Genomic DNA, 20,683 nt, shown 5'->3' with positions numbered 1-20,683 from the left:
TTTTTTTTTTAATAGCAAAGTCCTGAAAGTCTGACAATTCATTAAATGGTCATTTTTTTTTTCCATTCGGAGTTAGGCTTATTTTTGCTGGGTATAATATTTTTGGCCGAAAATCCAGTTGTTTTGCTCTTCAATATTTAGTGTTTCAAGACCTGTGGTCTTTTAGTGTTATCACTGCAAGGTCTTGTGTGATTCTTTGGCACTGCCTTATGTAAATTGTTTTTTTTTCTTGTTGCTCATAATATTTTATCCTTGAGGTGGGGGTTTCAGAATTTGACTATAATATTCCTGTGGGTTTTCCTCGTAGGATTTCTTTCAGGTGGTGATAGTCAGATTTTTTTCTATTTCTACTTTCACCTCTTGTTCTAATGCTTCAGGACAATTTTCTTTAATTATTTATTGTATTGTAGTTCCAAGATTCTTTTTTTGATCATAACTTTTCAGGTAATCTAATTATTCTTATGTTTTTTCTTTTTGATCTGTCCTCCAGATCATTTGCTTTTCTTATGAGATGTTTCACATTCTATTTTTTCATTCATTATATTTTATTTTGTTATTTCTTGAACTCTTATGACTTCATTGGTTTCCCTTGCCCACTTCTGATTTTCAAGGAGTCATTTTCTTCCTTGAGATTCTGGATCTCCGTTTCTAATTATTTGACTTTCTTTTCACAATCTTCTTGTTTTTCGTTTTTAAGTTTTTTGTCAGTCTCTCTCATTTGATTTTTAGTCTTTTTAAAGTTCTTCTATGAATTCTTTTTGGGCAGGTGAACATTGACATTACTTTTAGGGGTAGAAGAGGGTTTTTTTGCTTCACTGTCCTTCTCTGAAGACAAATCCTGGTCTTTTGTATTCCCATAGTAACTCTCTGTGGTTGGATTCCTTCTCCTTTGCTTGTGTATTTTTTTTTAATAGTTAAGTTTTGTAATCACCTATAGACCTGGAGCATGGGGTTGGTGCCTCTGGCCTCAGATCCTCCTTTAGTGGTACTCTGATCTTGAACCCAAACCAGTACCTCTAGCCTTTTGAAAGTGCCCACAGCCAGCAGCATCCTGCCCCACCCACTGCTTCTGCACTCACCAAGGATGTGCTGGTTTCTTCTCATCCTCCTAGCTTCTCTGCAGCACAGCTGGGTCTGGCTTTCCTTTTCAGCAGAGATTCCCTGTAACTTTCCCAGCTCAGATGCCCAACTCCCCTCACAGTCCTAGGAGTAAAAAGTTCCTATGGCTGGAGCTGAAGCACATTTAGCCTCCCAGCCCAGCTAACCCCAGAGTTTGCTGCTTGTTGTTTAAGTGGTCCCTAGCCTGGAGGTGTTTACTATTCACTGGGACCAGTTCTTTATATCATCTCCATTGTCCCAGGAGGACCCTGTTCTGCTCATTCTCTTATTTATTTTTACCTTTCTGTTTGCCCTGAGGTGCTGTTTTATCTCTTTTGCAGAGGAAAATCTTGAGAGCTTGAAATTTTCTGACCTACTGTGTCATCTTCCCGGAATCTTCTCCCAAAATATTATTTTCCAACAGCTGTATAACTTTTGTGACTTTCCTCTGACATTTTTCTAAGTTCATATATCTTGACTCAATGGTGGACTACAGGACAAAAATATTGTATTAAGAGTCTGAGCAGAAGTGATCATGTTGGAAGCATTGTGCTCACCTTAAAATATAATAGCAAATTATTGATTTTTTTAAGTTTGTGTTCTGTTATGACCTATAAATCTGCTTGTAAGTCTTGCAGAAAATGATTCCCAATCTTGTTTCAGTGCGTCTGCCTAAAGAAATTTATTGTGTCCCTATGTTTTTCACATTTTACATATATATATTTGCTGCTAAAGGGATAATTTGCTCCACAGGAACTTCTATCATGTTTTATTTGAAAAAGTTTTTTTTTTTTGGCTTTTATATTGTTGGAGTCCTTTTATTGTTTTTATTTGAATGAATAACCACAGATATTTCCTTTGGTAAAATGATGGATTAGAATAGGCTAGATGGTCTCTAAGATCACTTAGCTCTAAAAATTTTAGAGTTGTCCTAAGGATTTGATGAATATTAAGTTGTAGTATGCTATAAATTTTGTCCATCTAGAATTTTTTTGTTTATTAACTGTCACCTTGGCACATGTATGCCAATATCATAATTATGACCTGCAGCCTATTGAGTTGTCATGGAAAGATTAAGTTACATTTACTTTAATTTTGGTGTTAAGTGCATCTTGTTGTATTCTAATTCTTTGAAAATTGGTAATCCATTAGTAGCATATATAGTTATTTTCTTTTTTAATAAAAACAATTTTGATTTTGGTTTTTGTGTCCCCTTTATTTCCACATATGTCTCCCTCCTTTTTTTTCCATCAAATGCACATGCCTGCTATTTCTGTGAGAAACATGAGTTCATGGACATACCTGTTGTTCTAGTGAGCAGTGAGACATATGTAAAGAAGTGAGGATATTGAGATATGTCAGGGGCGTGAGTGGCTAGGTGGGGACAGTGGACCTGCTATTCAGTGGGGTTTATAAGGAAGTTAGAATGTTGGGGCTGGGGGCAGCTTTATTAGCATTCCATCACTCATATCTTCATTTCTCTGATACAGTAATATTGCATTACATTCAGGAACCACAATTTGTTTAGCCATTCTCCATTCAATGGGCATTTGTTTTGTTTCCAGTTTTTTGTTACTACAAAAAAGTGCTGCTGTGAATATTTTAGTACATATGGGATCATTCTGTGTGACTTCCTCTGGGTATGGATCTCTGGGTATGGATATTTTTGTCACTTTTCTAGAGGATAATTCCAAAATTCTTTTCAGAATGGTTGGGGCAGTCCACATTTTCATAAGTAATGCTTTAGTGTATATATATTTTCACTGCCCCTCCAACCTTGACTTTTCCTGTTTTTTTGTCATTTTTTTCAGAAGAGAGTCAGCTAGGTGGCAGAGTGGATAGAAGGCTGAATTTGGAGTAAGGAAAACCTGATTTCAGATTCTATTTCAGACACATTAGCTGTTTGACTCTGGCCAAATTACTACCTCCCTCACCTTCAGTGTCTTCATCTGTAAAATTGGCCAATAACAGCACCTATCTCACAGAATTGAGAGAATTAAGTGAGATAATATATATAAAGTGCTTTGTAAACCTTGAAGTGATATTTAAGTGCAAGCTACTATTTTAATAATTTTGCTAATTTGAGATGAAACCTCAGAGTTATCTTGGTTTGAGTTTCATTTCTTAATGATTTGGGTGAGAGTAATTAGACCTATAACTTCACTGCTACAGGGAACTTCTAGTGGGGAAATTCCTGCTACCAGTACATCTGCTCTGTCAGTAACGTATAGTCTTAGAGAACTCCTTGGAACACTGTGGCTACTTGGAGCTCAGACTTGCCAAGCTCGCACAGTTATTACTATTTGGCATTTCTTTTGAGAGCTGTTTTCCCCTGCATCTTTTGATCAGTTTTCCTTTGGACAATGGCTCTTAGTCTTATGTTTTTAGTCAGAATGTGTGATTAGCCATGACACTCTATATCAGTCACTGTCTTGGATAATAGTTTACCATAATTACACTTTAATCTCTCTTTAAGTATATGTTATAGGGATTTTTTTTCCTGGTTTGTGGTTAATAATGCATCTTTTAATTAAACATCTTTGATAATAACATGTGAAAATAGTAAATATTACTAAAATAATAAAACATCTTTTTAAAGGTTATTGAAGAAATAGAAGAAATGATGCAAGAATCACCTGATCCAGAAGATGATGAAACCCCAACACAATCAGACCGTCTCTCCATGCTTTCCCAGGAAATTCAAACCCTTAAGAGATCTAGTACAAGCAGTTATGAGGAGAGTAAGAAACCTTATTTAGATTTATGTCTTTGAACTGTTTTTCTCCTGCCTGATAGTTTCTGTAGATTTGATTTATGATCTATTCTATCTTTAAAAGTGTCTCTCCTGTCATTACTCCTGGAATATTTTAGAACCATAGAATACATAAAATAATGATGTAATACAATTTAATAACTTATTACTCTGAATAGCTTTTAAACATGTATAGCCAGTTTGAGATTATTTAGGTGCTGATTACCTGGAAGCTTAACTAATTATTTCTGTATATCTGACCTTCCAAACAGTAGACAATGTTGAGAAACTTAGCTCTTTTTGTGGCTGTTTGGTTTCTGGACAGAGGTATACTTTGAGAAATGCAGGACTAAAAAATTCATGGACAATTTTCTTTGGATTATCTTAATATCATGGTGAGTAGTGGAATCATTGTTTCTGGATATGACTCCAACATACAGATGAACTGTGATGCAATAGAGTGACTGAATTCTTCTGGCTGCTATAGTTTGTCTCAGGTTTGGTAAATTATTTTTATTGTCATTTCTTCTCTGCCCACAGTGTATTGGGAAGATGTGGTGGCTATTGGAAGTGTAGAGAAAAAGCATGTAATTGGGCTTCTTCCATACAGGTGTTTGAGTGGTTTCTTTTATCCTCTCATCCTTAAAAAAAACACTCATAGAAAATTGAGAATTTCTGGGTACATGTAGTTAATTAGTGTTTATTCCCCTAAAATTGGCTTCTGCTAAATTGCTTGTGGTTTCTTGTCAACAGGTATTTTCCTCAACTCTTTCCTTCTTTTTTTGTACTTCCCAGCTGAGCTATCAGGCATGGGAAAAATTGACTTAGACATGCAACTAATTTTTTTATATGTATCTGCTTACTTGTCTGACAAGCCACCTGGCCTTTACTGAAGACTGCCAACCAGAAATTTAAACAAGTGCCCCTTTCCCCCAGAAAAATGAATAGTTATTTTAGTTGTTGGTAATCACTTTTGCTTTTTGGCATTAGGCATAGTATGGTTTTCTTTGGAAATCATTTTATCTTAATATGCTGTGCTTTGTGGTTGGTTACAGGGGTAAAAAGGCTCTCAGTGAGTGAATTAAATGAACTACTAGAAGAAATTGAGACTGCCATCAAAGATTACTCTGAAGAGTTGGTTCAGCAGTTGGCTCTTCGAGATGAGCTAGAGTTTGAAAAGGAAGTGAAAAACAGCTTTATTTCTGTCCTTATTGAAGTTCAAAACAAACAGAAGGAACACAAAGAAACAGCAAAAAAGAAAAAGAAGCTGAAAAATAGCAGCCCACAGAATGGCAAGAATGAGAAAAGTCATATGCCTGGAACAGTAAGTGAGATGTTTGGCTCTCATATTCTTAGGGGATGTTCATCTCTGACTACATATGGATTAAGTCAGTAATACTTCATGACACTCTGAAACCATAGGAGTACTATAAGTAATAAATATGAAGGAGTTTGTTACTTTGATACAAAAAACAAAACTATCTCTCACAGAGGAATTGCCATAGTTGGTCCTGAACCCTTTTTTCTTAGTGAAGAGATGAACTGGAGTGCCCAGCATAGAGAAGTAAGATAGGAATGAGTGAGATTGGTGAGAAGGAAGGAGAGTCCAAGAAGCAACCATTAGGGAGGTAGCACATTTTTCAAAATCTAAAAAATACACAGTTGTTTTATAATTTCAGTTAGTCTTTATAGTTAAAATACATTATGAGGCAGCATTTGCTAGTGGAAATGATCCCACTTGAAGAGATCCCACATAAAACACTTGGCAAATCAGTTTGGTTCTTTCACGATGGAAAAAGGTTGAGAGTTGCTGGCACCAGTAATACCAGAGCCTTATTCCTAGTGCTTTTGTGTTTCTGGAGCAGTCCTGCAGTTTCCTTTGATGAGACTGCAGTCTGTTTTTCCTTAAGTAGTTATTCTTATTATCCATACCCCTGCCCCATTTTGACTATATCTTCTCCTGGAACCATTTTGAAATACTCCAACATACTCACTAGCATTGTCTTACTAAATGTCAAGAAGAGCCAGCTTTGCTTTGAGAGTAAAAATGCTTACTTGAGGATCAGCTGTCCTGAAGTGAACTGGCCTTTTTATTTCATTGTTGAGTGTGACTTTAGAGTAAAAAACAAAGATAAAGTTATAAAACAGTTAAATAGTTTGCTATAATATAAATTATAGGTCTATCTAAATTATGAGGGTGTTCCTTCCCTCAAATGCAGTTACTAAATCAGCATTTCTCAAACTCTGTTCTGTAGATATTTGGTGTTGCGTGTGGTGTGAATAGGAGTTTCATTAGAAGATTTCTGTCCTGGCAGTATTTTCCCATATTTCTCCTATAAAATAATAACTGAGAAATTATGTTTGTATCAAAAAAATGTTTCTTCAGTTTTGGGAGTATGAAAATAGGCTTATTTTTCCTTTGTTGCATGCACAAATCTTTCTGACCCTCCATCTTGAGAATATTTCATACCCCCAAGATAACCTAGATTTGTATTTATGGGTTCCATTCCTATATTCTCAGTCTCATTCAGCTAGTTTAGGTAGGAAGTACTGTGATACACAAATACAAATCATTGACTAGATTAAAGTTCCTGGAGGGGAAACACAATTCTTGAGTTACTGTGCTGCCACAGAGATGTTAATCCAAACAAAAGTATCACATCACCTAAAATACTGTGCTATTATTGGTCTCAGTACAAGGTGGTCTCTGCTGCAGGGATATTTTCTTCAAGCAAAAATAGAAATTGACAAAGGGAATCTTGCAGCACAGTTTGTGTATTTAAAGAGGGAATATTATTTAACAAGTCTAGCTTTCTTGCTTTCTTACAGAAAGGATTTATTTTCCAGATTCCTTCAGAATGTGAACATACCTACAACTTTATCTATAAAGAATATAACTATGAAAGAATAGGGAAGGTTGGATGGGGAGAAGGTTGTGGGCAGCAAAGGTGAATTACTATTGTTTTCTAGTTTTTTGAATCAGCAGAGGTGATAGTGTAGGTACTTCTACATAAATCAGCTGATTCACTGATTTAAATGCCAGATCTTAAATTGGTTTGTTTTTCCATGTAGTATAGTTTTATGCCTAGACACTTTTAGACAGAGACAGGAAGACAGGACCTGGGACTGATTTTTCTTGTGTGACTCATAAACTGGCGCAGAAAGCATTTCCAAGAGAGGAGTTCCAAAAATATTTTGAGCAGTGATAGTACTGTTAATACAAGGGTTCAGCCCCACTTCCCTTCTATTGCACTGCCCCTTCCCCCATGACTGCACTGAAGAAAAATACTGCTTTGGAAATTTGGCTGTATGTTTTGTTATATATTGAAAGAAACAAATCACTTATTACTTTATATTCATATTACTCATAGTTTAAAAATTTCTTCCTTCAAATACCTTTCTCTGTTAAATGATAAAATTTACTTTTCATTTTAAAAATGCGTAGTGATTAATATAGGAATGGATTTTTTTTTAAAGATAAGGCAAGGCAAGTAAGAATGCTTTTCTTTTTTAAAATTATTTAATTTATTTTTAGTTTTCAACATTCATTTCTACAAGGTTTTGAGTTCCAAATTTTCTCCTCATCTCTCCCGTCTGCCCACTCCAAGACAGCATGCATTCTGATTACCCCTTCCCCCAGTCTGCCCTTCCTTTTATCACACCCTTCCATTGTCTTATCCCCATCCCCTCTATTTTCTTGTAAGGCAGAATAGATTTCTATACCCCATTGCTTGTATGTCTTATTTTCCAGTTGCATGTAAAAACGATTTTTAACATTTGCTTTTAAAACTTTTGAGTTCCAACTTTTCTTCCTTCCTTCCTCCCCACCCATCTTCACGGAGAAGCCAAGCAATTCAGTATAGGTTATACATGTGTAGTCATGCAGAACACTTCCATAACAGCCATGTTGTGAAAGACAAACTATATTTCCCTCCATCCTGTCCTGCTCTCCATTTATTCTATTCTCTCTTTTTTACCCTGTCCTTCCTCAAAAGTGTTTACTTCTGATTAGCCCCTCCTCTGATTTACTCTTCCTTCTAGCATCTCTCTCACCCCCACTTATCCCCTTCTCTCTACTTTCCTGTAGTGGAAGATAGATTTTCATACCAAATTGAGTGTGCCTGTTATTCCCTCCTCAAGTGAAATGTGATGATAGTAAGGTTCACTCTTTCACTCTCACCTCCCTCTACCCCTCCTTTGAAAAAGCTTTTTCTTGCCTCTTTTATGTAAGATAATTTGTCCCATTCTGTTTCTCCATTTCTCTTCCCAATATATTCTTCTCTCACCCCTTAATTTTATTTTTTTGGTATCATTCCTTCATATTCAACTTATCCTTTGTTTCTATGTATATAATTCCTCCAACTACCCTAATACTGAGAAAAGTCTCAAGAGTTACAAATATTATCTTTCCATGCAGGAATGTAAATAGTTCAACTTTAGTAAGTCCCTTATGATTTCTCTTTGCTATTTACCTCTTCATGCTTTTCTTAATTCTTGTGTTTGAAAGTAAAATTTTCTCTTCAGCTCTGGTCTTTTCATCAAGAATGCTTGAAAGTCCTCTATTTCATTGAATGATCATTTTTTCCCTGAAGCATTATACTCAGTTTTGCTGGGTAGGTGATTCTTAGTTTTAATCCTAGTTCCTTTGACCTTTGGAATATCATATTCGAAGCCCTGCAGTCCCTTAATGTAGAAGCTGCTAGATCTTGTAATATCCTGATTGTGTTTCCACAATATTCAAATCACTTCTTTCTGACTGCTTGCAATATTTTCTCCTTGACCCTGGAACTTAGGAATTTGGCTCCAATATTCCTAGGAGTTTTCCTTTTGGGATCTCTTTCAGGAGGCATTTGGTGGATTCTTTCAATATCTATTTTGCCCTCTGTTTCTAGAACATCAGGGCAGTTTTCCTTGATAATTTCTTGAAAGATGATGCTCTTTTTTTGATCATGGCTTTTAGGTAGTGTAATAATTTTTAAATTGTCTCTCCTGGATCTATTTTCCAGGTCAGTTGTTTTTCCAATGAGATATTTCACATTGTACGCTATTTTTTCATTCCTTTGGTTTTGTTTTATAATTTCTTGATTTTTCATAAAGTCATTCGTTTCCATCTACTCCATTCTAATCTTTAAGGAATTATTTTCTTTAGTGACCTTTTAGACCTCCTTTTCTATCTGACCAATTCTGCTTTTTAAGGCATTCTTTATTGGCTTTTTGTATCTCTTGCCATTTGACTTAGTCAATTTTTTAGGATGTTATTTTCTTCAGTATTTTTTTGGGTCCCCTTTAGCAAGCAGTTGACTTGTTTTTCATGATTTTTTTTCGTAACTCTCATTTCTTTTCCCAATTTTTCCTTCACTTCTCTTATTTGATTTTCAAAATCCTTTTTGAGTTCTTCCATGGCCAATTCATAGTTTTCTTGGAGGTTTTGGATGTAGAAGCTTTGACTTTGTTGTGTATTTTGGAATTCCTTTTCACCAAAGTAAGATTCTACAGTCTAATTAATTTTCTGTTTTGTGTTCATTTCTCCAGCCATTTACTTGACTGTTGAGCTCTTTGCCAAGGTAATTCTCTGCTTTCAGGGGTTGTGGGAAGGGTGTACTACGTGCCTCTTGTTCTCCTCACAATCTGCAGGCCTAGAGCTCTAGAAACAGCCACTGCTCCTGCCCCTACTGCTGCTGTGCCTTGCCTGGGCCTCCTCCGCCCACCCTGCCACTCTGGGGCTAGGGCCAGACCACTCTACTGTCTCCCACAGTTCTGACAGGTTTTTTCCACTGACCTTCCAAATTGTCCTTGGCATTTTGGGGTTGTGTCTGGACACTGCCACAGATGCCAGAGATTCAGTCCTCTTGAGGCCTGCCCAGGTCCTATCTGTGCCTGCTCAGCCCATGTTGCTCCTAGCACTGCGAGATATATGCTTCCCGTTGACCTTCCAGGCTGTCTTGGGCTAGAGATTTGCTTCACTCTGTCATTCATTCTGTGAGTTCTTCAGCTCCAGAATTTGTTTGAGTCATTTTTTACAGGTATTTGGCAGGATTTGGGGGGGAAAGCTCTAGGGAGTCTCTGGTTTTACTCCACCATCTTGGCTCTGCCCTTGATTTCATTTCAAGAATGCTTTGCAAAGAAACAAATTTTGTCCTTAGATCAATTCGTAGGCCTCTTGTGAATTTCCGCATTGTGGTATATAAAGGATTGGTTAAAATTGGAGACATTAGGCAACTCTGCTTTATACCATTTATGCTAAGAAGTTTATTTGATAAAGAAACACTCAGTTTTTCTATTATTTTGTAATGAAATAGTCTTAGAATGATTGTGAACTTTTCAGGTGATTCAGTGTTATGAAATTGCTTCTTAAAATCTTGCTTTGCTGTTAGTGCAAAACCTTTGGTCAGGTATAAGGATATAGCATAGATATTAGTGCTTACTTCTTACATTTTTCTCAAATGTTAAATGTGAAGAGTATGGTTTGTACTTGAAACCTATGATTCCAGAAATAGTAATAGGTAGTTTATTAAACTCTGGCTATTTTTTTTTGTGAATTGAAATTGCTATTTGCATAACTGGTTCTAGAAAATGGTTAACCTTCTTATCTGTTCTCCCATATTCAGCGTAAAAATAACATTTAGTAGAGTTTGAAGTGTATAAGCTACATTTTGTAATTATAGTATTTTCTCAGAAATGTTGATACTGAGCCACATCAAAACTCCATTGTTGATTTCAATGCCATTGAAGCTTGTGTTTAGTGTTTCTTAGGATAGTTTCAAGTAGTATTTCTATTTCTTTTCTTTCTTTTTTTTTTAAATTTAACTTTTAACATTCATTTTCACAGAATTTTGGGCTCCAAATTTTCTCCCCGCTTGTTCGCTCCCCTCCCCCAAAACACCGAGCATTCCAATTGCCCCCATCACCAATCTGCTCTCTCCTCCATCATTCCTCTCTGCCCTTGTCTCCATCCTCTCCTCTGTCCTGTAGGGCCAAATAACTTTCTAAACCCCTTTACCTGTATTTCTTATTTCCTAGCGGCAAGAACAGTACTCGACAATTGTTCCTAAAACTTTGAGTTCCAACTTCTTTTCCTCCCTCCCTCCCCACCCCCTCTCTTTGGAAGGCAAGCAATTCAATATAGGCCACATCTGTATAGTTTTGCAAATGAGTTCCATAATAGTCGTGTTGTGTAAGACTAACTATATTTCCCTCCATCCTATCCTGCCCCCAATTACTTCTGTTCTCTCTTTTGATCCTGTCCCTCCCCATGAGTGTCAACCTCAAATTGCTCCCTCCTCCCCATGCCCTCCCTTCCATCGTCCCTCCCAACCTGTTTATCCCCTTATCCCCCACTTTCCTGTATTGTAAGATAGGTTTTCATACCAAAATGAGTGTGCATTTTATTCCTTCCTTTAGTGGAATGTGATGAGAGTAAACTTCATGTTTTTCTCTCACCTCCCCTCTTTTTCCCCAAACTAAAAAAGTCTTTTGCTTGTCTCTTTTATGAGAGATAATTTGCCCCATTCCATTTCTCCCTTTCTCCTCCCATATATTTCTCTCGCACTGCTTGATTTCATTTTTTTTTTTTAAGATATGATCCCATCCTATTCAATTCACTCTGCGCACTCTGTCTCTGTGTGTGTGTGTGTGCGTGTGCATGTGTGTGTGTGTAATCCCACCCAGTACCCAGATACTGAATAGTTTCAAGAGTTACTAATATTGTCTTTCTATGTAGGAATGTAAACAGTTCAACTTTTGTAAGTCCCTTATGACTTCTCTTTGCTGTTTACCTTTTCATGCTTCTCTTCATTCTTGTGTTTGAAAGTCAGATTTTCTTTTCAGCTCTGGTCTTTTCATCAAGAATGCTTGAAAGTCCTCTATTTCATTGAAAGACCAATTTTTCCCCTGAAGTATTATACTCAGTTTTGCTGGGTAGGTGATTCTTGGTTTTAGTCCTAGTTCCTTTGACTTCTGGAATATCCTATTCCATGCCCTTCGATCCCTTAATGTAGAAGCTGCTAGATCTTGTAATATCCTGATTGTATTTCCACAATACTTGAATTGTTTCTTTCTAGCTGCTTGCAATATTTTCTCCTTGACCTGGGAACTCTGGAATTTGGCCACAATATTCCTAGGAGTTTCTCTTTTTGGATCTTTTTCAGGTGGTGATCGGTGGATTCTTGCAATATTTATTTTGCCCTCTGGTTCTAGAATATTAGGGCAGTTTTCCTTGATAATTTCATGAAACATGATGTCTAGGCTCTTTTTTTGATCATGGCTTTCAGGTAGTCCCATAATTTTTAAATTGTCTCTCCTGGATCTGTTCTCCAGGTCAGTTGTTTTTCCAATGAGATATTTCACATTATCTTCCATTTTTTCATTCTTTTGGTTTTGTTTTGTGATTTCTTGGTTTCTCATAAAGTCATTAGCCTCCATCTGTTCCATTCTAATTTTGAAATAACTATTTTCTTCAGTGAGCTTTTGAATCTCCTTTTCCATTTGGCTAATTCTGCTTTTGAAAGCATTCTTCTCCTCATTGGCTTCTTGAACCTCCTTTGCCAATTGAGTTAGTCTATTTTTCAGGGTGTTATTTTCTTCAGCATTTTTTTGGGTCTCCTTTAGCAGGGTGCTGATCTGCTGTTCATACTTTGCTTGCATGTCTTTGATTGCTCTTCCCAGTTTTTCCTCCAGTCCCCTAACATAATTTTCAAAATTTTCTTAGCCCTTTTTGAGTTTTTCCATGGTCTGAGCCCATTGAATGGGCTGGGATGCAGAAGCCCCGACTTCCGTGTCTTTCCCTGATGGTGAGCACCGCTCTTCCTCATCAGAAAGGAGGGGAGGAGAAACCTGTTCACCAAGAAAGTAACCCTCTATAGTCTTGGTTTTTTTCCCTTTTCTGGGCATTTTCCCAGCCAGTGACTTGACCTCTGAATATTCTCCTCACCCCCACCTTGCCTCTGGATCCTCCCAGCCAGCGCTTGGGGTCTGAGACCCAAATGCTGCTTCCCAGCCTCAGGGCTTTGGGTGGGGGCAAGGCTGCTATTCAGTGTAAGATCAAGTTCAGCTGCCCGGGTGGGGGCAGGGCCACCTCTTAGGCTCAGTTCCCTCAGGGGGTTTATGCAGAGACCTTCAACAATGGATCCAGGCTCCTGCCTGCTTGGGGAGCCCCAGTCTGTTCCCACCTCCGTTGGTGCCTCCCGAGGGGGCCTGAGTCATGGGGGCTCCCCACTCCCCTCTTGGCCCGCCAAAGAGAGCCTCTCACCGACCTTTGTCACCTGTGGGTGGAGGGACCTGGGCGGCTGCTGGAGATTCTGTCCCTGAAGCCTGCTCGGATCTGCTCCTCTCAGCGCTGGGCGGTCAACGCAGGGCTGGGCGCAGCTCCGCGGCCACAGCGCAAAGAACCTTTTGTGAGAGGTTTTCAGGCTCTCTGGAACAGAAATCACATCCACCCCGCTTCTGTGGCTTCTCCTGCTCCCGAATTTATTGGCAGCTCTTTTCTACAGATATTTCATGGGCTGTGGGTTCAGGGCTAGCGTATTTGTGTGTTTCTACTCTGCCATCTTGGCTCCGTCCCTCTATTTCCTTTCTTATTTGCTACTCTTCACTTATTTTCTCAAGAGTATGAATGATATACTCATTGTAATGAAAAAACCATTTTAAGTGCCTTTCCATGATTAATGCCTCTTAGAATAGCTTTTCTTCTATACTTGATGTTATTTCTTAATGAATTCAACCTAAAATTATAAGGCAAAACAGCACTTTTATGGGAAACTTGTACTGTAGAAAATTGATGAAAATTAGCATTTGAATCATAACTAATGTCCAGCTGCTTTGTACTCTTCTTTTGCTATCAAAAACTAAAACCAGAAGTGAGATCTCCATTGCCATACAAATTTGCAGTAGATGTCTTTCCTAAGCTCAAACTAGTTCTAGCATCACTTTTTGAATAGATGTAAGTGCAAAAGAAATGTCCACATTTCAAGATTCATTTAACTGTGCTATTGAGGAGCTTCTACCTTACCTTCAATTGGAAGTGATTAATCTTTAATGTAATAATATGCCAAAAGGCAAATCTGAAGAAAAAAATCTAGTAGAATTCTATAAATGCCTTTTAAGAGATGAATATGCTCAATTGAAATCATGCTTGTGCATTGATATCAGTGTCTGTGAAAAAACATTTTCAAAGATAAAGCAGGTAAAAATCTTATTATACATTAGCATTAACAAATGAAGATTTGCAGTCTATTTTGATGATAGGGAATACTAACTTTGAACCTCAAAGTGAAATGTTGTCTCCCCCTCCCAGAAAAAGAGAATAACATTCTTTTTGTCAGTAGGCTTGTATTACAAAAAATTTCACTGTTGTCATATTTTTAGTTTTGTTGATAAAAATTTGTGGAGATTTGTTTCTTGTTATGTAACTGCATAATATCCTTGATCTTGTCTCTTGTTCTGCAAAGTCTAAAATATTTATTATCTGAGCCTTACAGGAAAATGTTTACTGACCTCTGGCCTGGAATATCTGAGATCTTTACCTTGGATAGAAAGAGTTTGGTTTAAGATTTCACTTCTGGCACTGCCTGTGTGACCATGGGCAAATCATTTAACTTCTTTTGGCCTGGCTTTTCTCATCTATAAAATGGGAATAATAATATCACCTACTTTAATAGGTAATCTGAAGCTAAAATGTACATAAAAGTTTTGTAAACTTTTGAGTGTTATAAATGTCTATTGTTTTCATTATTTAGAGCATTATTTTATGAGAGCTCACCAATCCAAGCATCAATAGCAAGAAGCAGGCATTACCATAAAAAAAGATTTAAATTCCCCAACTATTTTTGATACATCTGAAAAAATATAATTGTTTTATTAAGGTATTCATCACTATACTGATACTTTTATAGGTACTCTACATTAGTAAAATATGTTAAATATTTAAATAGAGTAACTTATAAATGTACCTTTTATAAAATTTTCTTAACAGATAAATTGTAGGATCGTAGATTTAGGATTGGAAAGAATTTTAAAAGTCATCTAGTCCAGTTTCCTTATTTTATGGGCTGTTGAAACTGAGGACTTGCCCAGGATCACACAGAAATGAGCAGAAGTTGGATTTGAACACAGGTCCTTTTATTCTAAAACATGAGCTATTTTGGTTTACCATGTTGCTTCCGAATTAATATTCACATGAGGGAGACAATATGTTATGACTGTCAATCAACTAGAAAATGAAAGTACATCTTTGCTTAGAATTGGATATTATAAAGGCATTTCCAAAACTGAGATTGTGTTTATTTTTGAGCATTTAATCATATTTGAAGTAGTTTTGTTAATAAAACATGCATATCTTAAGTTTTAGGGAGATTTTACATAAATGTATAAATTTATTGTCAATTATTACATGCTTTAAAGAGGTGGTCCAAAATTTCTTGTCGCCAGTGATACCGATTTGTTTTTGTGTATAAAATAGAGCACTCACTATTTATGATCTGTTTTTGGTATTTTTGCATTATTTGACAGTATTTCATGTTGATTATTGTTTGTCACATAATGACAACACTAGACTTTACCATAGTCCAACCAAAATGTTGACACCAACTGTGCCCATTCCATGTGTAAAGAAGATATGAAAAGTCTGTGTCAAAGTCACAATATTCCAATATGTGGTTTGTCCTAATAGATGCTCAGAATGACCAAACACAAATTGATATAATGGCTAGTAATGATTTTTTTCATTCCAGCCTTAAATAATTTTCAAAAATACTTAGTGGCAGTTTAATTTCATTACCAAATTTACTGACAATTGAATAAAATTTTAGAATATACTTCAGAAGGAAAGAAAGGTTAGACTGGGTCTATTCCAATTAGATCTCAGTTCATGTTAGCTTAGTGGCCTTGGAAATCTTGTTATTGCTCTTTTTTTTTATTATAGTGGAACACTTGCAAAATAGAAATTCTTTATTTTGAACAAAATATCTTAAGACCTTTATTGTCATATTTCAATTCAGTTTTTTTGCCTTTTGCTCCATGCTTGAAACACATGTGAAAGTTTGTTTTAACTATATTTAAACAGTAATTTTAGTTGATATAAAAACTTTTTCTACCTTCTTGTAAAGCCATTGGTTAAGTCAAAAATGAATAGGTTTCTTTGCTTCTATATTCTGATCATATTGAACAAAAAAATTTTCCCTTATTAAAAAAAATCTGGCAAACCCAAAATTTCGCATTTGGAGATTGTATCATCTAAATTTTATTGAAAATGATTTATGTCATACAGTAATAAATGATAATTTTGTTTCTTTACTTTCTTCTCAAAATTTTGAACTCTTGGGTATAGAAAATGTTATTGGAGAGAGGCTAGAAATGTGAATTTGTTTCCAGGAGCATTCTGGTTCTCCTTAAACATATTTCTACTTTGAGATTCAGGCATAAAAAAAAATCTGGTCTGATCCCACTCATAGAATTTGCTTACTATTAGGAAACATTTGGAGAAAACGGTATGATAGCAATAGGATAATTTCTATTGTAATATATATAACATATGCATATATATATATATATGTACACACACACACACACACACACACACACACATATATAATATATGTTGGCCCATTTTTATCCAACTGCCTTCATTTCCTTGACCAGGATCAGTATGGTATTCAACATGGGGCAGGGGAGGTGTGTTGTGTGTGTGTGTATGTGTGTGTGTGTGTGTGTTTGTGTGCATGTGTATGTGTGTGTATCAGATTATTTTTGATTTTAAATTTTTAGAGTGTTTTCCAATCAGTCAAAAATAGTAATTTTTATTTTATAGATTATCTTCAGTTTTTAAAGCCAGTATTTCAGCGAAGAGAATCTGAAATACTATTTATTATGGTTAAGGAGAAGAAAAATGTGAATTAACTTTTTAAAAGATTAAATTATTCTAATTTCTAAATTTCTTTAGGAATAGGGTTATCGACAGGGTTATAGAGACGTTGATGGGAGGAATTCTAGACCCTAGAGTTTTAGCTTTTTAGAACATTTATATGTAGACTTGAAGATCTTGGAAAATGTGGCTATTCCCTCTAACTTTGCTTTTTACATCTTATTTATACTTAGTTGCTTCTAGTTTTATGCAAAAAAAAAATCTTCCTGTGGATGACCAGTTTAAGGATGTACTCAACTAGGGAAGGAAGTAGTCATTAGACAGTTGTGCACATTCTCAAGTATGAGTAATGTTACTTAAACACTGGACCAAGTAATTAACTCCCCCAGTTTACGTATTAATGTTTCTTTGGCACTTTTTCAGTAGCAGAATTAGTAATTAGGTAAATATTGTAATACTTAATCATTTCCCTACTTCTTAAATATGGTCTTATCAAAAATTCCCTTCTGCAAGGGGCATATTACGTGGATATCATCATTGTTTTGTGAGAAATCTAGTAAAAAAAGGGATTAGATAGATTCCAAAAAAAAAATATCTTCACCTACTTAAATCTGTGTAAATTCAGCCTGCCATTCATATTTTCCGTTTTAATTTTGGAAATGGTTAGCTCTTGTTTAATTAGAGGAATGAACTTCTAAACGTCTAATAAACATTGAGTAAATTGAATTTTCTATCATAGCTATTACTATCACTTATTTTAATTAAAATTTACAACTTTTTATTTATGCATAACCTTTACTTTGTTTTGTGTTTGTAACCTTGAGGCGTGGTTTCATCATTGTTTGGATTTATTGAGTCAGCAGATGGACAGCAAAACCTGTCCAATTCATTGTACCCTTGTATTGTTCATTCCAACACACGAAACTCTCATGTGGACTAGGCCATTCTTCTCACTCAGCTAAAGAACCACAAGTATATCTCAGTGCTGTGTTGGTTCAAAATTCACAGTGCAGTCTTCTGAATGAGGTAAAGGTTACCAACAAGAAAAGTTTAACCTATTTCTTTGAATTTTGCCATTTTTATTTCAATTGCTTTGACATTGAGGGGGGAAGGTAGAAGGAAAGTTCATCATTTTATGCAGTGCTTGCTACATGTGAGTTTATATGACAGTTTTAAAAAATCTTGTTTTTAACAATTTAAAAAAAATTTATGTGGAGCTGTCACTTTATCTCTTAAGGACAACTTTCTTTTCTCTCATGCCTAATTTCCTCTTTGTCTTTGTTACTTTGTTTTTCCACTTCAACCTTCTATTTCCCTTATTTTCCGATAGTTGCTACTTTCCTTTTATCCCACAACTTCTGTATTTCCTTTGTCACCTCCATTGTGTTGTTTAATTTTTCATGTGGTTTATATCTTGTTGGCCAAAATAAATTAAACACTTTTTTAGAGTGGGAACTGCGTAGATCTTGTACTATGCTGCTATTAGGTATTAAGTATACATATTTATTAATTGGTTGATTTTGTAGAATTGTAGGGAGGGAAATTAGATATTTAATTTAACTTCCTTGGTTAAATTTAAATTTAAATTAAATTTAATTAAACTTCCTCAGGTCAAAAAACTGTTATCTCAAGATCTGTTGCTTTCTTTAAGGTTCTATAATAAATTATTATGTCAGTGAAGGACTGGTGTTTATATTGCTAACTATATGATTTTGGTCAGCTTATTTAACTTTTCTGGCCTCATTTTCCTCCTCTATAATGAGGGGTTTGAACTCTTTAACCTTTAAAGTACTTTTCAACTGTCAGTCTAAGATGTTCTATTTTAACAGTCTGGTATTTTGTTCGTTACATCTGAATGCATCATCTTTTAAGTGTTGATTCCATATGTATTGTACTGTATGGTTAAGATGTGATTTTTAGGATTATGTAAGATATGAAATCTCTTTACCACTTTGTTACATACCATTTATAAATGGTGTCAAGTTAACTCAAGTCAGCAGGTGTGTATATAGAATGTTTATTATAAGCAATCATCTCTGGCATACAAAAGGAATACCTGAGGTGGTTCCTGTCTGCAAAGACTTTAAAATGCAAGTTGAAATTATGATAAATTAATGTAATCCAATATTTTTTTCTAATTATTTCTCCTCTACTTTAAAAAAATCCTGGCAATATGTGAATATGCCACTTTTGAACTCTTATTTAAAAAAGTGTTTTCTGTATTCCTCTATATTTTTAATTTAAAATTTGTATTGATATTTTCTTTATATCATCTACATTTCTGAATGTATTCCTTCTTCCCAAATCAGAAAGTCATCCCTTGTAATAAAGAGTAAAAGAAGAGAAAAAAAAAATTCAACAAAACTAACCAACCTATCAGTTGAGTCTGATAGTATATGCAGTGTTTCATGCCCACAGTCTCTCAGCCCTTCAATGAAGAGAGGAAGAAGTATTTTCCTCTTCTGTAGCATTCCTGATCTCCCAGTTGCTAGTGCTTTACCATCTGTGATTGCCTTCTATTTGTTCTATAAGTATCTTAAATATACTTAGTTATTTACATGTGTTCTTCCCCAATAAATTAATAGTTTCTTGAGGTTAGGGACTGTTTTTGCTCCTTTTTTTTAAAAATCCTTATCACTTAGCACAGTGCCTGGTACATAGTAATCACCTAATAATTGCTTGTTGATGGATTCTTTTTGGGAGCCAAGCTTGGTCATTATAATTATACCATATTTAGTTTCATTTTTTTATCTTTCCACTTATATTGTTGTATTTGTTGTGTTTATTATTTTTACAGTTTTGTTTATTTTACTCTGTATTAGTTCATTTAAGTTTCCTCATACTTCTCACAAGCTCGGACTTAGTTTTTTATCTACCAAATAAGGATTTTGGACTAAGTGACCTCCAAGGTAATTTTTAGCCATAAATCTTTGATCCTGTCATAATGTCCAGGACCATAAGAAGTTTGTTTGCTTCTTTCTCCCTCCCTCCTTTCTTCTCCAAATCTGATATACATATATATTTTCAGAGGTTGATATTTGCATCTTCATTTCAGTGTAGGATGATGGGATTTAAGGTGAGAGGCACTCTTAGACATCATCTAGGACAGCCAGCCGCCTTAACTATAATGATGAGAAAACTGAAGGCCAAGAAGACAAAGAACCTTGTCAAGGTGACAGAATGGTAATGAGCAGGGCTGGCACTAGTGTCCTGTTCTTTTTATTTTAAATGTGGTACTAAAATTAATGCTAAATTAGTGTTTGGTCCCCTAACTGTGAAAATAATAGTTTTTATAATTAGTTTTATAAGCTGAAAATTATGTTGGGATAACTGACAAGGACATGGGAGGTTGAATAAGAGAATCATGAATATGGATGTAGTAGCAGAGCTATATATGCAAAACTGAAAACCTCACAATAAAGACTTCAAAGGACCTCTGAAAGAGTCAGTAGCTCAGTTGAAAGTCCAATATTTACAAAGGTCCTTGTGATAGGAAGATGTACTTCAGGAAACAACATTCTCCCACTTGTCCCAAGTCATCACAAGGGTAACTCCAACATTTTATATGCCACAAGAGGCAAGTTCAGGTCCCCTTATTCCCTGAAATAAAAACTAAGTTCTTCATTTCCAAGTCCCATCTAACCAAGTTATTGAAAAGGAGACATATGGAGCAAGACACCAAGGGGAGGGAGGAAGAAGGGATAGGGAAAGAGTTCAGGAGAAAGTGTATATGTACATAAACACATGTATGCAAATACTCCAGAAATGGATCTTTTTTTTTAATTTTAAATTTATTTATTTAACTTTTAACATTCATTTTCACAAAATTTTGGGTTCCAAATGTTCTCCCCATTTGTCCCCTCCGCCCACCCCAAAACACCAAGCATTCTAATCGCTCCTATCACCAATCTGCCCTCTCTTCTATCATCCCTCCCTTCCCTTGTCCCCATCTTCTCTTTTGTCCTGTAGGGTTAGAT

At 35.7% G+C, this 20,683-nt stretch overlaps 1 protein-coding gene across 2 annotated transcripts in view; it reads left to right on the top strand.

Annotated features, from left to right (window-relative positions):
• Positions 1 to 20,683, top strand: part of FEZ2 (fasciculation and elongation protein zeta 2) — a 62,201-nt gene that overhangs the window by 24,691 nt on the left and 16,827 nt on the right. For both annotated transcript variants that reach the window (XM_072634153.1, XM_072634152.1), the window contains exons 4-5: positions 3,698 to 3,839; positions 4,906 to 5,174. In XM_072634153.1, the coding sequence (XP_072490254.1) occupies positions 3,698 to 3,839; positions 4,906 to 5,174 (411 nt within the window). The remainder of the gene's footprint in view (positions 1 to 3,697; positions 3,840 to 4,905; positions 5,175 to 20,683) is intronic.

This window comes from Notamacropus eugenii, chromosome 1, assembly GCF_028372415.1.
Source record: "Notamacropus eugenii isolate mMacEug1 chromosome 1, mMacEug1.pri_v2, whole genome shotgun sequence".
Taxonomy (NCBI): Eukaryota; Metazoa; Chordata; class Mammalia; order Diprotodontia; family Macropodidae; genus Notamacropus; species Notamacropus eugenii.
Note: the sequence above shows the minus strand (reverse complement) of the source record. Positions and strands in the feature narration are given on the sequence as shown.